Source organism: Salmo salar, chromosome ssa17 (genome assembly GCF_905237065.1).
Source record: "Salmo salar chromosome ssa17, Ssal_v3.1, whole genome shotgun sequence".
NCBI lineage: Eukaryota > Metazoa > Chordata > Actinopteri > Salmoniformes > Salmonidae > Salmo > Salmo salar.
In genome coordinates, this window is record NC_059458.1 from 2,951,891 (window position 1) to 2,970,476 (window position 18,586).

The 18,586-nt window shown below is 44.3% G+C and overlaps 1 protein-coding gene across 1 annotated transcript in view; it reads right to left on the minus strand.

Annotated features, from left to right (window-relative positions):
* Nucleotides 1–18,586, minus strand: part of LOC123728311 (SH3 and multiple ankyrin repeat domains protein 3-like) — a 406,162-nt gene that overhangs the window by 278,318 nt on the left and 109,258 nt on the right. The window contains 1 exon segment of the mRNA XM_045700351.1: nucleotides 15,422–15,813. Coding sequence (XP_045556307.1) covers nucleotides 15,422–15,700 — 279 coding nt within the window. The 5' untranslated portion in view covers nucleotides 15,701–15,813.

Consider the following 18,586-nt stretch of genomic DNA (forward strand, 5'->3'; position numbering starts at 1 on the left):
CCAAATACAATGCTCTAAGTTTTAGAAATATTTAGGGCTAACTTATTCCTTGCCACCCACTCTGAAACTAACTGCAGCTCTTTGTTGAGTGTTACAGTCATTTATGTCGCTGTAGTAGCTGACATGTATAGTGTTGAGTCATCTGCATAAATAGATACTCTGGCTTTACTCAAAGTTAGTGGCATGTCGTTAGTAAAAATTGAAAAAAGCAAGGGGCCTAAACAGCTACCCTGGGGAATTCCTGATTGTAATTGGATTATATTTGAGAGGCTTCCATTAAAGAACACCCTCTGTGTTCTGTTAGACAAGTAACTATTTATCCACATTATAGCAGTGGGTGTAAAGTCATAACACATACGTTTTTCGAGCAGCAGACTATGATCGATAATGTCAAAAGCTGCACTGAAGTCTAACAATTTAATCAATCATTTAATCAATCAATTTCTCTCAGCCGTGCTTATTGAGTGTCCTTCCCTATACGCATGCTGAAATTCTGTTGTCAATTTGTTTACTGTGAAGTAACATTGTATCTGGTCAAACACAATTTTTTCCAGAAGTTTACTAAGGGTTGGTAAAATGCTGTTGAAAATGTTGCCAAAGCCATTACAATTTCACCAAATAATTAAACACTCACGCACTTACAAATCAGTTTGTTCCCTCTTTCCCTGTCCCAGTCTCACTACATCTCTCCTTTTCTCCCAATGCCTCTCTTTCTCCCCCCCTCCCTCTCTCTTTATCTCAACTCTCTCACTATATCTCATGCACACTCATACACAACCATGGACAGCCCAATTTACACTCACATCACTGGTCCCCCCACCCCAAACCAACCAACACTCACTCACATCACTGGTCCCCCCACCCCAAACCACCCCACACTCACTCACATCACTGGTCCCCCCACATTCACTCACATCACTGGTCCCCCCACCCCAAACCACCCCACACTCACTCACATCACTGGTCCCCCCACATTCACTCACATCACTGGTTCCCCCACCCCAAACCACCCCACACTCACTCACATCAGTGACCCAAAGAGTTCAACCATGTGGCACAAAGTCACAGAGAGCCCGGAGCAAATACAGCTTCTAATATCCGCTGAACACACACATGCGCGCGTACACACACACACATTTCCGGCATGTGTTTCCCATGGCCTACTGGAAGAAGGTGTGTCTGAGTTATCACACACTGACCAGAGGAACCACTAGTGAACACACATACAGATGGAGAGAGAAAAAGGGATTCATAAGCAGTAATTAAACAATACTGATAGGGAGGATTACAAGTTTGGACATTAGCACACCGATTGGTGTCACATCATTAGTCAGTATGTGTTACACCTGTGCTGGTCCAGGTGATATTTTATCTTTATTTAACTAGGCAAGTCAGTTAAGAACAAATTCTATTTTCAATGACAGCCTAGGAACAGTGGGTTAACTGCCTTGTTCAGGGGCAGAACAACTGATTTTTACCTTGTCAGTTCAGGGATTCGATCTTGCAACTTTTCGGTTACTAGTCCAATGCCCTACCCACTAGGCTACCTGTCGCCGCTAGGCTACTTGCCGATATTTAAGAGTGGCTGGCCCAAAAGCTCCAGTTGGCTTGAGAGAAGTGGAGGGTTAACACCTTTAGTTGGCTCTCCCTATTTGATTTGTAGATAAACAGTTCTGATCTTCCCTGTTTTCGATTTGCTCCACTTTTTTGCTTTGCATCCCGTCTTTAAGTTTGGTGTAGGTTTTACTTTTGTTTGCCTCTTCTTGGGCAAATTTAGTGGGTGTCTTTTAGGTCCCAGTTGTTGTTGCTGGTCAACTTTCAGTGGACCCCATGAGTGTCTTTCAGAACTGCTCCTAAAACCCCAATTGTTTCGTTTTGGTTGTTGTTAATGACTGTTTGTCAGGGGATTTTAACCCCTTAATGTTGTCATTATCAGATGTTTATAGCTAACAATTCAATGGTCATAATAAATAGGTATCGTGCCATTTTTTTTTACATCTCTTGACAAGTTCTCAGAGAAATTTTACATAAAACATTACTTTTACCCATTTTATGCGAAAAACTTATAGACTTATAAACAGATTTTAGACGTACTATATCAAATGGTTTCTCAAAATCTGCTATAAAGATTATACCTGGTTATCTTGTATTCTCATAGTTTTCCATTATTTCTAATAGTCTCCAATATATCTTCCTTTTAAGAATGATGTCTGATCATGATAAATAATGTCAGACAGGACCTTTTTATTCTATGAGCAATAGATTTAGCCAATACTTTTGTGTCACAACATTGAATGGCAGGCTTGGGTTTTACTAGGGCATTTTGGACGGGGGTGGGGAATGGGCGTAATCCCATGACTCTTGATCAGGTTTTGTGTTCAATCCCGGTCATGGACACTGTTTTTGAATATTTATTTGAACCCTATCCCAAACCTGAACCCTATCCCAAACCTGAACACTTACCTGAACCATTCAGAATGAATGCCTACACTTAGGAGAAATGGAACAATACAGTGCAGCAGGAGCAACAAAAACACTTTGAAATGTGAAGTTAGGAGCAACTTTGAAATTTGATATTTGGAGAATGCGGATAAACGCCTAATTCTGCATTGAGAATGTGAGCGCATGTTGGACGTATTGGTCGGCTCTAAACACAATACAGCATCAGGTTGAGAATTGATGGGTTTTGGTCCGTAGATTACAGGGCATTTGCTAGCCAAGACAGCCACAAACAGAGTAGGGCAAGGAGAATGGACTACAGCTGATAAAATAGATTCACAGAAAGAATAGGGAGGTCTGGTTTTTAACAAGAATGGCTTTGGCTTGTAGAATACAGTACAATGGAATGAGTCTGAATTGCCAGAAGCATTCGAAGAATGGGGAAAATGAACATCAGCCATCACAATACACTCTTAGAACAAAAACATTCCAAAAGGGTTCTTTGGCTGCCCCCATAGAACAGGCCTGGGCAACTCCAGTCCCCAGGGGCCTGATTGGTGTCACACTTTTGCCCCAGCCAACACACCTGACTAAAATAATAAACTAATCATGATCTTTAGTTAAAAATGCAATTAGTTTAAATCAGAAAAGTGTGACACCAATCAGGCCCCCGAGGACTGGAATTTCCCAGGCCTGCCATAGAATAACCCTTTTTGGTTCCAGGTAGAACTTTTGTGTTCCATGTAGAAGCCTCTGTGGAAAGGGTTCTACATGGAACCCAAAAGGGTTCTACTTGGAACCAAAAGGTTTCTACCTGGAACCAAAAAGGGTTCTTCAAGGGATTCTCCTATGGGGACAGCCAACAAACACTTTTAGGTTCTAGATACCACTTTTTTTTATAAGAGTGTACAATACTGCACACTCACTGAACTATGTTTTAGCCAGCACAATATAGAGACCATTGCCTCTACACTATGTGCCCAGGCCCTGTATAGAGCATGTTTAAAGCCCCCTGTTAGTCAACCACATTTAGCTTCATAAGACTATATATGCCTATGCACTTATGTCAGATAATGTCCTGGTAATTTGCTCAGTCTTTCCAGCAGCCTTTAGAAGTCCATACAGACTATAGATTAGGTTATGATGCTGGGCTGGTCTGGGCTAGGGCTCTCAGCTTGCTCTATGTCTCTCTGGGTTAGGCAGGGCCAGGATGGGTCATCCCCTATGTATATATCTGAGCAGCGCCTGGATGGATGGAGAGGGAGAGAGGGAGATGGAGAGATGGAGAGGGAAAGGGGGATGGAAAAATGGAGAGGGAGTGAGGCAGGGAGATAGGGAGAAAAAAGGAGACAGATGGAGAGAGAGGGAGATGGAGATGGAGAGGGAGACAGATGGAGGGCAGGCTGGGCTGGTCTGAGGACAGCTCTGGGAAGATGAAGAGGGAGTCAGAAAGGGATGTTGGACTGTTTCATCTCTCTTTCTCATAGGAGGAAGGGGAGGACCATCCTCCTCAGTGAAATGCATAAACATTGTAAAACATTAAAAAGTTAGCATTTTTAGATAAAACTATACAATTATAATCAAATTTTTACCAAATTATTGATTAAAACAAAATATTTTGCAATGAAGGTCTACAGTAGCCTCAACAGCGCTGTGTAGGGTAGCACCGTGGTGTAGCCAGAGGACAGCTTATTTCCATCCTCCTCAGGGTACATTGACCAATACAAAACCTAGGAGGCTCATGGTTCTCACCCCCTTCCATAGACTTACACAGCAATTATGACAGTTTGGAGAACGTCCTCCAGAAGTTATCAGAGCTCTTGCAGCATGTCCATCCAATCAAAGGATCAAATAATTCATATTTATTTATTTTATTTATTTCACCGTTATTTTACCAGGTAGGCCAGTTGAGAACAAGTTCTCATTTAAAACTGCGACCTGACCAAGATAAAGCAAAGCAGTGTGACAAAAACAACAACACGGAGTTACACAAGGGATAAACAAACGTACAGTCAATAGCACAATAGAAAATCTGTATACAGTGTGTGCAAATGAAGTAAGGAGGTAAGGCAATAAACAGGCCAATAGTGGCAAAGTAATTACAATTTAGCAATTTACACTGGATTGATATAAGTGCAGATGAGGATGTGCAAGTAGAAATACTGGGGTGCAAAAGAGCAGAAAAACAAAAACAAATATGGGGATGAGGTTGGTAGGTAGTTGGTTGGATGGGCTATTTACAGATGGGCTGTGTACAGCTGCAGTGATTGGTAAGCTGCTCTGACAGCTGACACTTAAAGTTGGTGAGGGAGATATGTCTCCAACTTCAGTGATTTTTGCAATTCGTTCCAGTCATTGGCAGCAGAGAACTGGAAGGAAAGGCGGCCAAAGCAGATGCTGGCTTTGGAGCGCGTGCTACGGGTGGGTGTTGCTATGGTGACCAGTGAGCTGAGATAAGGCAGAGCTATACTTACCAAAGACTTATAGACGACCTGGAGCCAGTGGGTTTGGCGACAAATATGTTCAGAGGACCAGCCAACGAGAGCATACAGGTCGCAGTGGTGGGTGGTATATGGGGCTTTGGTGACAAAATGGATGGCACTGTGATAGACTGCATCCAATTTGCTGAGTAGAGTGTTGGAGGCAAATTTGTAAATGACATCGCCGAAGTCAAGGATCGGTAGGATATTCAGTTTTACGAGGGTATGTTTGTGAAATAGGAAGCCAATTCTAGATTTAACTTTGGATTGGAGATGCTTGATCTGAGTCTGGAAGGAGAGTTTACAGTCTAGCCAAACACCTAGGTATTTGTAAGTCGCTCTGGATAAGAGCGTCTGCTAAATGACTTAAATGTTAAATGTTATAGTTGTCCACATATTCTAGGTCAGAACAGTCCAAAGTAGTGATGCTAGTAGGGCGGGCGGGTGCGGGCAGCGATTGTTTGAAGAACATGCATTTCGCTTTACTAGCATTTAAGAGCAGTTGGAGGCCACGAAAGGAGTGTTGTATGGTGTTAAAGCTCGTTTGGAGGTTTGTTAACACAGTGTCCAAAGAAGGGCCAGATGTATACAGAATAGTGTCGTCTGCATAGAGGTGGATCAAAGAATCACCCACAGCAAGAGCAACATCATTGATGTATACAGAGAAAAGAGTCGGCCCAATAATTGAACCCTGTGGCACCCCCATAGAAACTGCCAGAGGTCCGGACAACAGGCCCTTGACACACTGAACTCTATCTGAGAAGTAGTTAGTGAACCAGGCGAGGCAGTCATTAGAGAAACCAAGGCTGTTGAGTCTGCCGATAAGAATACGGTGATTGACAGAGTCGAAAGCCTTTGCCAGGTCGATGAAGATGGCTGCACAGTACTGTCTTTATCAATGGTGGTTATGATATCGTTTAGGACCTTGAGCATGGCTGAGGTGCGCCTGTGACCTGCTCAGAAACCAGATTGCATAGCGGAGAAGGTACGGTGGGATTCAAAATGGTTGGTGATCTGTTTGTTCACTTGGCTTTCAAATGACTTCAGAAAGGCAGGGCAGGATGGATATAGGTCTGTAACAGTTTGGGTCGAGAGTGTCTCCCCTTTTGAAGAGGGGGATGACCGCGGCCACTTTCCAATCTTTAGGAATCTCAGACAATACGAAAGAGAGGTTGAACAGACTAGTAATAGAGGTTGCAACAATGGCGGCTGAGACTTTTAGGAAGAGAATGTCCAGATTGTCTAGCCCAGCTGATTTGTAGGGATCCAGATTTTGCAGCTCTTTCAAAACATCAGCTTTCTGGATTTGGGTGAAGGAGAAGTGGGGGTGGCTTGGGACAGTTTCTGCGGGGCGTGCAGAGCTGTAGGGGTAGCCAGGTGGAAAGCATGGCCAGCCGTAGAGAAATGCTAATTGAAATTCTCGATTATCGTGGATTTATCTGTGGTGACAGTGTTTCCTAGTCTCAGTGCATTGGGCAGCTGGGAGGAGGTACTCTTATTCTCCACGAACTTTACAGTGTCCCAAAACTTTTTGGAATTAGTGCTGCAGGATGCAAATTTCTGTTTGAAAAAGCTAGCCTTTGCTTTCCTAACTGACTGTGTTTATTGGTTCCTGACTTCCCTGAAAAGTCAAGGTGGACGATTCGATGCTAGTGCAGTACACCACAGGGTGTTTTTGTGCTGGTCAAGGGCAGTCAAATCTGGAGTGAACCAAGGGCTATATCTGTTCTTAGTTCTACAGTGAGGAAAGCACTTCTAAGAACAACCAGGCATCCTCTACTGATGGGATGAGGTCAATATCCTTCCAGGATACCCGGGCCAAGTTGATTAGAAAGGCCTGCTTGCAGAAGTGTTTTAGGGAGCGTTTGACAGTGATGAGGGGTGGTCGTTTGACCGCGGACCCATAACGGACGCAGGCAATGAGGCAGTGATCGCTGAGATCCTGGTTGAAAACAGCAGAGGTGTATTTGGAGGGCAAGTTGGTCAGGATGATATCTATGAAGGTGGCCATGTTTACGGATTTGGGGTTGTACCTGGTAGGTTCTTTGATAATTTGTGTGAGATTGAGGGCATCTAGCTTAGATTGTAGGACGGCCGGGGATGTTAAGCATATCCCAATTTAGGTCACCTAGCAGTACAAACTTTGATGATAGATCGGGGGCAATCAATTCACATATGGTGTCCAGGGCACAGCTGGGAGCTGAGGGGGGTCTATAACAAGCGGCAACAGTGAGGGACTTATTTCTGGAGAGATGGATCTTTGAAAGTAGAAGCTCTGTTTGGGCATAGACCTGGATAGTATGACAGAACTCTGCAGGCTATATCTACAGTAGATTGCAATTCCGCCCCCTTTAGCAGTTCTGTCTTGACGAAAAATGTTGTAATTGGGGATGTAAATTTCAGAATTTTTGGTGGCCTTCCTAAGCCAGGATTCAGACACGGCTAGGACATCAGGGTTGGCGGAGTGTGCGAAAGCAGTGAATAAAGCAAACTTAGGGAGGAGGCTTCTGATGTTAAGTTGTCCCGCCTAGCCCTAAGAAGTTTTAACATGCATTAACCCAAGGCTTTTACGGTTGCAGAAGTCAGCAGATGAGAGCGCCTGGGGACACACAGGGCCTGGGTTAACCTCTACATCACCAGAGGAACAGAGGAGGAGTAGGATGAGGGTACGGCTGAAGGCTATAAGAACTGGTCGTCTAGTGCTTTGGGAACAGAGAATAAAAGGAGCAGATTTCTGGGCATGGTAGGATAGATTCAGGGCGTAGCGTACAGACAAGTGTATGGTAGGGTGCGAGTACAGTGGGGGTAAACCTAGGCATTGAGTAACGATGAGAGAGTTTGCATCTCTGGAGGCGCCAGTTAAGCTAGGTGCGGTCTCCGCATGTGTGGGGGGTGGGACAAGGGGGCTATCTGAGACATGATGAGCAGGACTAGGGGCTCCGCAGTAAAATAAAACAATGAGAGCTGCCCTAAACAACAATATACAAGGCATATTGACATTAGAGAGAGGCATAAAGCAATCACAGGTGTTGATTGGGAGAGCTAAGACAACAACAGGTCTAAGACAACAACAGTGGGTAAATGGCGATGGGCAGAGAGGGTCAGTTAGCTACACACAGGGCCTGAGTTCAAGGCTGGGGCCGACAGATAAACAAAATGAAGTACCGTGTTAATGAACAGTCCAGCAGACATCAGCTGTGTAGCCGAGTGATCATAGGGTCCAATGAGCAGCAATAGATAGTTGATTACTATGCTAGGCGAACAGTGTTCAGGAAGCTAGCGGGCCAGGGCTAGCACATCGGCTGAATTACGTCAGCAGATCAGCAGACCAGTCGCAATGGATTGTCGGGGCGCCGTGTCGACAAAGAGTCCAGGCCAAATTGGCAAGAGAGGTATTGTAGTTGGTGTACTTCGTTTGCTAGCCGGGAGATGGGTCTAGCTCGATGCTAGCTCGAGGCTAACTAGTGCATGTTTCTGGACAAGGGCATTTGCCGCAATAGCTACTCGGTAGCAGCTAGCTAGCTGCAAAGATCCGGTGTAATGGTCCAGAGCTTGCGACAGGAATCTGGTGATGTAGTGGGAAAAAAAGCTGTCCGATATGCTCAGGGCTGATATCGCACTTTGCAGACTGGCAGGTATTATCCGGGCTATCCGGGCTAAAGCGGCTGGTGTCCGTGCTGAAGGTAAAGACCGCCATCAGTGGCTAACAATGACTAAATAGCTAGTAGCTAATTAGCTGGCTAGCTTCTGATGGCTAGCTTCTGATGGAGGTTCCAATTATAAGGTCTAAAAAATAGCAGATCCATACCCCATTGGATGAGGCGAGTTGCAGGAAGGTATATTTAATTCGAAAATGGAAAAAAGAGATTGAAATATAATGAAATGTATACAAAAAACCCAGAAAAAGACTTAATATTTACATGGGACAAAAACAAATACGTCTTACTGCTGCGCCATAATGGAAAATAAATCTAGTACTGAAAGCATAAGCTACAGCTAGCTAGCACTGCATTGCATAACATATGGTGAGTACTTGACGCAAAGAGAGAGAAAGACAATAGTTGAACAGTTTTTAACAAATCCATTTTTTCCAAAATGAAGGAGAAGCAAGAGAGAGTAAGTTCTAAACTGCTTACTGACTTGACTGTACATTAACATTACTGCATGATTGTAGCGGGTTTACTAACATGTTAGTTCTATTAACTATGTTGACTATGGTTTTACTTTAGTTAATATGGTGACAATGATGTAGGCTGTGTGTAGCGGTTATTATATGGTTTGGCTTTTTGGTATTTACAATTTTATTAGGATCCCCATTAGCTGTTGCAAAAGCAGCATCTACTCTTCCTGGGGTCCACACAAAACATGGCATAATACAGAACATAAATAGACAAGAACAGCTCAAGGACAGAAGTACATCAATTAAAAAAAGGCACACGTAGCCTACATCTCAATACATACACGCAAACTATCTAGGTCAAATAGGGGAAAGAGGTTGTACCATGAAATGTTGCTTTATCTGTTTTTTGAAACCAGGTTTGCTGTTAATTTGAGCTGTTAATTTTTGCTGTTAATATTTCGGCTCTATACAATACTGTACGCTTTCTTAAATTTGTTCTGGATTTGGGGACTGTGAAAAGACCCCTGGTGGCATGTCTGGTGGGATAAGTGTGTGTGTCAGAGCTTGGAAAGGTTTTTTCACCTGGTCACATACAGCTGATGTATTGTACATTGAAGTCCCACAAGCGAAGGGAAAATGTGAGAGGAGGAGAGCGCATAGATGTGAAAGGAATACAACGTGGCTGCAATGAAAGTGAACTGTGTTTACACGTGATCAGGGGTGAATTCATTCTGCCGATTCTGTTGAAAAAAAATCTTAAACGGAAGCAAACGGAAACAAAATTAGGATAAACATATCTGAATTTGTCCAATAAAAATTATCGTTTGCAACTGTTGGACTAATGATTACACCCTATATCATCTAGATGCAAGTCGGTATTGAATGTGTCACTGGCTGTCCTTTTGTCACTTTCTGTCACCTCAAATTTGTCTCTCGACCTGTCTGCACCTACGTTGGAAACTTTCATTCATAGGCTAGGTTGTAGCAACCTCATGATGGGTATAGGGGAAATGTGAGTATCGTGTAGTAGCCTAAACCTATCACTATTACATTGAACTGGGTGAATGTAATATGAATGACAGTCATCCAATATGCTGTAATAGAAATAAGGCCATGCTCATGAAAAAAAAATATCGTCCTCCCTCATCTTAAATGGCACTGTCCACCACTGCTCTCTCACTATTTAATACTCTCGCACTATTTCTCATTCTTTGTATGAAGGCAGCTGTTGGAAGATGGGGAAGGAGGTAGGGAGATGGAAGGGACGGGTAGGGAAAAACAGAGGGAGGGAGAGGAATAGATGGAAGAAGTAAGGGGAGCTGGACTATGCTGGCTCATCCCTCCCTATCTGGACAACAATTTTTATTTTTGGTTTTATTAGGGATCCCCATTAGCTGCTGCCAAGGTAACAGCTACTCTTCCTGGGGTGCAAACACATTAAGGCACATCACACAAAAACAAGTTTACAATAAATTTAAAATAAAACAGTACATCATATAACATTACTACACCACTACTTATCCACAACAAAATATGTACATCACCATACAACAATACCACAGTGTACGTGTGTGTAGAGTGTGTGTGCTAGCTTGTGTGCGCATATGCGTGTGTGTGCCTGTGTGTGTGTGTCTGAGTCTCCTCACAGTCTGCATTGTTCCATAAGATGTAGTTTTATCAATTTTTTTAATTGCCAATTGAGTAGGGAGGGATATGGAGAGCGAGAGAGAGAGAGAGAGAGAGAGAGAGAGAGTTGGGATAGATATGGGAGAGAGAGAGAGAGAGAGAGAGGGAGGGAGAGTTGGGAGAGAGAGAGAGAGAGAGAGAGAGAGGGAGGGAGGGAGGGAGGGAGGGAGAGTTGGGAGGTATAGGGAGTGTGGGAGATGAAGGGCCGCAGGAGAGAGTTGGGAGGGAGATGGAAACTCTGTCTCGTGCCACTGCTACTGTGAAAGAAGCTAAAAATAGCAACAGGGGGACGTGAGGTGCTTACTAAAGAGGAGACACGCACTGCCAGGAGATTTCTGTGTGTGTGTGTGTGTGTGTGTGTGTGTGTGTGTGTGTGTGTGTGTGTGTGTGTGTGTGTGTGTGTGTGTGTGTGTGTGTGTGTGTGTGTGTGTACGCACACTACGTGAGCAGCCTGTGGAGGAGAGGGCTAGACAGAGCGTCAGAAAAAGTGATGCACGGTGCAGAGAAAAGGGAGAGAAAGAAAAGACACTTGAGCCAGAACGGGCAAGACACGCTTAAAAACGAGGGATGTGGTTGAAAATAGAAGAGAGGGGGGGGTGGAGATATAAAATAGATAAGGAAAGAAAAGAGAGGAAAAGAGAAGCGGACAAAGAGGCAGAAAAAAGGTCTGGGAGAAAGAGAGTCAAAAAGATAGAGAATAATAGAGTTAAAACAGAGGGAGATAGATTAATGATGGTTAATTACAGCAGTCAGTTTAGAGCTATTGTAGTTTATCTACATTAATCATCACCAGTAATACAGTATTATCAGAGAGAAGGGGAGGGAACGAGGGACGAGGCAGAGAGAGAGAGATATATATAGTGAGAGATACAGACAGATAGAGCACAGGCAAGTATGTTTGTATGTTTGTTTATTCCATGTGTAACTCTGTGTTGTTGTATGTGTCGAACTGCTTTGCTTTATCTTGGCCAGGTCGCAGTTGTAAATGAGAACTTGTTCTCAACTAGCCTACCTGGTTAAATAAATGTGAAATAAATAAAATAAAATAAATAAAATAAAGTGAGCAAGGACGCAGGAGGGAGAGAGTATATCCGTTGCTGTTGATGTATACTGTAAGTAGTTCCATACTGACTCATGTCATACTAATTATGGTTTGGTGGAGTTTCATATCTTTAAGCTGGAATCTGTAGCGGTGAAACTGACGTTGCAATATTACAACAACAAAGACATTACTTCAAACAATGAACATCATTGCACACGCATAGAACAGCATAGTATGTACTGTGCTTTCTTTTTTTACGATGTACGATGCTTCTCTTCCCCGTTTCAAAAACGAAACTAAAACGATAACACATGTGCCTGGGGCAACCAGTGGCGCTGTTCCACCTGAAGCAGATATATCTCAGCTTTAAGTAAATGAAATGTATAATTTAAAAGCTTGTCATCTGTCAGGTCTGTCCTTGAAGCGAAGCCAGACAGTCTATAGGATGGATGATAGCATTATAACTAGACGCCACTTAGGAGACTGACAAAGATATTAGAAAGCAGGTGTACATGGTGGTGGTTACGTTGATTCTCTACACTCAGGATAACAACATTCATAGAGATACCAACTGGTCCTGAAGACCCACACGGTGTGCAGGCTTTTGATCCAGCCTACCTCTAACATTTGATTCAACTGTTTGATACCCACATTGCAACCCAATGGAACAAATGCTTGCACGTTATAAATGACGTCACACACTTGCTCACGTTGCCAACCTCCAACTGTGAAACAGTCCTAAGAATATGCCTCTTTCTCTTCATCCCTCACACACATGCAGGGTGTGTGTAATCTTCGGGTACTGTACCATAATTAGCGTGTTGGCTACCTAATTTTGTATGTGTGTGGGTTTGTACAAACGTGTGCTCGTGCTTGTGTCTACCTGCCTGTTTCTTTGTGTGTAATTGTTGGTGTATTACTTAGGCTACTGTATGTGTTTTGTTTTTCGTCCTGACTCTGTGTAACCACATTAAGAGCAGTCCATTGGTATACTGTGTAGTGTGTGTAGTAAGGCTTTGTTCACAGCCAGAGAATCTCAGGGGCCGCTGGGAATTCTGAGTATTCTTCACTTATCGTTTCTTTTCTATCTCTTTCTTTTCCCATCTTCATTATTTTCCCCCAGTCCAGCTGACCATAAGGCATGCAGTGTCTGAGCTTCAATAGGCCAGATCATTTCAGCTAGGCAGGCAACAGCTAGGAAAACACTAAAGCACTGATGCCAACGCAACATTTTACACTCAGTGCAAAATATCCCCAGGATCTAAACAGATAATATTGCAGTGAATTTGGAAGTGGATGCAAATGGGAATCGAACCCGTAACTTTGCATCTCTTAGTCCAACCCCTCCAGCAAGATAATATGCCAACAAGACAACATATTGCAACAAGATGACTGGAGTTATAAAAAGGGACTTTACATTTTATGATCAATATATTCAGGGGTAGCCAATGGCCCAAATGACAAGACTTAATACCACAACCATAATTATGATCACATAGTCAAACAGTCTCTCATGTGTTTTCTAGAACAGATTGACCAGCAGTAGAAATAAAACCAGGACAGTAGCAACACCACAGTACTGTAACGTTGTAGTGTACCACGGTAATGAAAAGTTAATGCCTTGCCTTGTTGCTATATAAACAGAAACATGGGCTATGTATCACTTTAGCATCCTCACCCTCTTTCTCAGTGGATTCTGCTACAGAGCTAGCTGTCCCTGACCAGACAACTGTGGGACTGTATCACATTCACATTACTCAATTATTCATTCTTAGAAAAACATCTGAGTCAATTCCTTCCTCAGTGAATTCATATCACACACTTTAATAAGTCATATTACTCATCTACGATCATCTGCAGGGGCTTTGATATAAATAACATGACTCCATTCCTTCCCGCTGACTATGGATTCAATTCTGCTTTTTCTTTCTTTGTTTAAAACCAGACCTCATAGTGAATGGGTGAGCGCGTGGGAGAGACAAGTAGGGAACAACATTTCCATAATTGTACTTCCCCTACTAGGCTTTGTTCCCTTTGGTGAAGTACTGATTCAGCTTGACCCTCTGGTCAGACATTTCCTAAACCTCCTAATGGTTTAGATGAAGCAATAAAGCATGATGATTATTGTAACAGCCACTCTGGCCTCAGGCTCATACAACAGTATTCTTTAGCTGTAATACCATTGGGATTACAGCATTGTACACAGTATATACTGTAGTTACATAGAGTTCCAGGCCACCACCCTCCATTAAGCTATTACACATGACCTGCCACAACATGCCATAGGAGTACCACTTCATGTAAAACAATCAAACCTGGCTGGGTTGCCTTTTACATGGCTTTCTATAAACTTTTCACAAACACAGAAATCATGTTTTCTACCATTCCAGTGCAGTTTGGTTTCAATAGCATGTGTGTGGGTTAAGGCTAATAGATTCCATTAACCATAAATCAACTTAGTACAACCTTCTCCAACCTCTACGGCCCCAAACAGCCCTGCAGTGGAGAGAGGGAGATGATGATAAGGGAATTCCCTGTCCTAAGTGTCCTCTTTCCATCTCTCTCTCTCATTAGTAACTGTCAGTCTGTCACTCAGGCCCTGTGCTCTGAGTCCATCTGGCTGGTGAAAGGAGAGAGAGGAGAGAAAGAGAAGAGGGGGGGCTGAAACACACACAGCCTTATTAGCATCTGGACATCTGCTCTGTCCCCTGCCACTTTCTGCAACCTACTGCCAACATCTGCCACACACACAGGCACACACATGCACACACAGGGACACATACACAGGCACACATTTATGATCACGCACAGACACACACAGTAGCTCAGCGATGGGATCCATGCATAGTGAGGTGTGAGAAATGCTTGAAGGGATCTGAGCAGGGGTTCTGCAGTCATTTAGCCAGACAACAACCAACAGCAGGTAGCAAGCAGGCAGCTGGCAGGTAGAGAGCCAGAGCACAGGGGAACAGGGCCTAGGATATCAGTCAAAGCCTGAAACAGTGAACCTTCAACCCAGGAGACATCCCCATCCCCAAGCCCCAGGGGAAACACCTCCACATTCTTTATGCATGCACGTACACAGATGACACGCACACACGACACACACAGAATATATAAGCTTGACAGTTCAGAGAAAACTCTTTCCCCTGCTCTCTGAATTAACAATGCCACACACAGGTCTTCTCTACACCTTAACTTGTCTCTTTATAACTTTCCCTCCCTCTCTTCCTCCCTTTTCCATCCATCGGTTTACTCCTCCCTCCCCTCTCCCAGTTGTCAAGAGCCCAGTTGTCAAAGTCAGCTGCAGCTGACCTAACGAAGAGGTAGAGATTTATTAGCGAAAGAAAAAGAGAGATAGAATAGAGAGGGAGAGAAAGAGAGAGTGAGAAAAAGACAGGGAGAGAAAAAGAGGAAGCAAACAATCCGAAGAGCAAATGAGCAAATAGAATAGGTGAGAGTGAGAAAGAGAGAAAGAGTGAGAAACACAAAGAGAAAAGGCTGCAGAGAGAGTATAGGGAACAGAGAGAGAGGATAGGAGGATAGAGAGAGATTTGACAGAATGGTATAGAGGGAGAGAGGCACCAGTAGCTCTCTCCCTCAGTAACAGTAACAGTAACAGTCCAACAGTATGGAAGTGAGGCTGTAACTCACCGTCTGTGCCAGGTCCGGTATTCCGATGCGGATCACCAGCGTGTTGCCCTGTGCCTGCGCCATGCCTCCTCCTGCACTGGGGCTCCGCTCCCGAGCGGGACGGAAAGAGAAAACACTGACAGAAACGGGAATGCCGCTGTCCTCTTCCCGTGAGCTGCTGCTGTCAGAGCTGGCCCCCTGGCTGCCGTTGGTGTGTCTGTAGGGGTGTGAGTGTGTGTGCTGGTCCTGCTGTGGAGAGCTGGGTGGCTCATGTTTGCCGGCTGCAGGACGCAGAGGCATGCTCCGTGTGAGTGGCTCGCTCTGCACTCGCTCACTCCACACACACACTGCTCTCACTCGTTGGCTCACGCTCTCGCTAAACACACACACCACTCGCACCGCACATCACTCGCCTGGGAGAGAAAGAGAGAGAGAGGAAGGGGGAATGGGGAGGAGAAGGGGAGGGGGGACAACAGAGGATAAGAGGACGAAGGGGAGGGGAGAGAGGGAATCATTTTTTTTAAAGATTTAGATACAGTAAGTAACAAGGAGATGTGTGACAAACTGAGGAGTTGAAGACATGAAGACATGAGTGCAGAAAGGAATAGATAATCACTTCATGGTGTGTGACTTAGTAGGAGAGAAACATCCTACAATCTCCAACAGGCATACATACTTTGATATAAATTCATTAGAGAAGAAGCAGACTTCTGAAATTGAGATTTAAAGAAACACAACAAACAAGTACAAAGGTGTATTTCTGAAAAGATCCTTCAGTCACCATTAGGCCCAACAAGAGAGTGAGAAAAGAATATATATATATATATATATATATATATATATATATATATATATATATATATATATACTGCACAAAAAAATAAAGAGAACACTTAAACAACACATCCTAGATCTGAATGAAAGAAATAATCTTATTAAATACTTTTTTCTTTACATAGTTCAATGTGCTGACAACAAAATCACACAAAAATAATCAATGGAAATCCAATTTATCAACCCATGGAGGTCTGGATTTGGAGTCACAGTCAAAATTAAAGTGGAAAACCACTCTACAGGCTGATCCAACTTTGATTTAATGTCCTTAAAACAAGTCAAAATGAGGCTCAGTAGTGTGTGTGGCCTCCATGTGCCTGAATGACCTCCCTACAACGCCTGGGCATGCTCCTGATGAGGTGGCGGATGGTCTCCTGAGGGGTCTCCTCCCAGACCTGGACTAAAGCATCCGCCAACTCCTGGACAGTCTGTGGTGCAACGTGGCGTTGGTGGATGGAGCGAGACATGATGTCCCAGATGTGCTCAATTGGATTCAGGTCTGGGGAACGGGCGGGCCAGTCCATAGCATCAATGTCTTCCTCTTGCACGAACTGCTGACACACTCCAGCCACATGAGGTCTAGCATTGTCTTGCATTAGGAGGAACCCAGGGCCAACCGCACCAGCATATGGTCTCACAAGGGGTCTGAGGATCTCATCTCGGTACCTAATGGCAGTCAGGCTACATCTGGCGAGCACATGGAGGGCTGTGCGGCCCCCAAAGAAATGCCACCCCACACCATGACTGACCCACCGCCAAACCGGTCATGCTGGAGGATGTTGCAGGCAGCAGAACGTTCTCCACGGCGTCTCCAGACTCTGTCACGTCTGTCACGTGCTCAGTGTGAACCTGCTTTCATCTGTGAAGAGCACAGGGCGCCAGTGGCGAATTTGCCAATTTTGGTGTTCTCTGGCAAATGCCAAACGTCCTGCACGGTGATGGGCTGTAAGCACAACCCCCACCTGTGGACGTCGAGCCCTCATACCACCCTCATGGAGTCTGTTTCTGACCGTTTGAGCAGACACATGCACATTTGTGGCCTGCTGGAGGTCATTTTGCAGGTCTCTGGCAGTGCTTCTCCTGCACCTCCTTGCACAAAGGCGGAGGTAGCGGTCCTGCTGCTGGGTTGTTGCCCTCCTACGGCCTCCTCCACGTCTCCTGATGTACTGGCCTGTCTCCTGGTAGCGCCTCCATGCTCTGGACACTACGCTGACAGACACAGCAAACTTTCTTGCCACAGCTCGCATTGATGTGCCATCCTGGATGAGCTGCACTACCTGAGCCACTTGTGTGGGTTGTAGACTCCGTCTCATGCTACCATTAGAGTGAAAGCACTGCCAGCATTCAAAAGTGACCAAAACATCAGCCAGGAAGCATAGGAACTGAGAAGTGGTCTGTGGTCCCCACCTGCAGAACCACTCCTTTACTGGGGGTGTCATGCTAATTACTTATAATTTCCACCTGTTGTCTATTCCATTTGCACAACAGCATGTGAAATGTATTGTCAATCAGTGTTGCTTCCTAAGTGGACAGTTTGATTTCACAGAAGTGTGATTGACTTGGAGTTACATTGTGTTGTTTAAGTGTTCCCTTTATTTTTTTGAGAAGTGTATATATATAGAGAGAGAGGAGTTTCTGAGGTGACAAATACTGAATTACAGTTGAAAGTGAAGCGTCAAAGCAGTGATGACCATTTTACCTATCAACACAGGATTCATTCTCATTTTGCGGTCAAACTATAACCATTTGTCAAACCCATAAACACAGGTTTTCAATGCCACCAGCCAATGGAGTGTCACAAAGTTAGGATAGAATCACATAAGAGAAAGACAATCACAAGAGTTTCCCCATGTCAGTCACATTGGAGGGAGGGAGTGGGGGGAACCAAAACCAAAATGGAACTGAGTTACTGAAGTGATGTTATTCACAGGGGCACTGAGGGTCAGATCGATGGCGGTACCCTGTAGGCATTAACCTTCACACCTCCCTCTGCTCTGCCTCTCTCTGTTGGAACGCTCTGCTCTTGTCTGGCCCAGCTCAGCCCAGCTAACATGATCATACTGTATCCGCTGTGGTATAGGACCAGTCATTTTCTGACACACCTCTGGATGTGAATGTGTACTTAACTGACTTGCCTAGGTAAATTAAATAAAAGTGTAAATGGCCGCAGGTACCGGTGCCTTCGCTGTCAGGTTCAGCAGGAGCTTCATCCCCACAGCCATAAACACCCTCAACAGCTAATGGATTATATTCCACTTTTTATGTTCTGTCTTAGTCTTCTGTCTGTCGTATCTGCTGTCATGGGTGTAGGGAAGTTTGGTTTGGTATTGTAAATGTTATGACTGTTGGTGG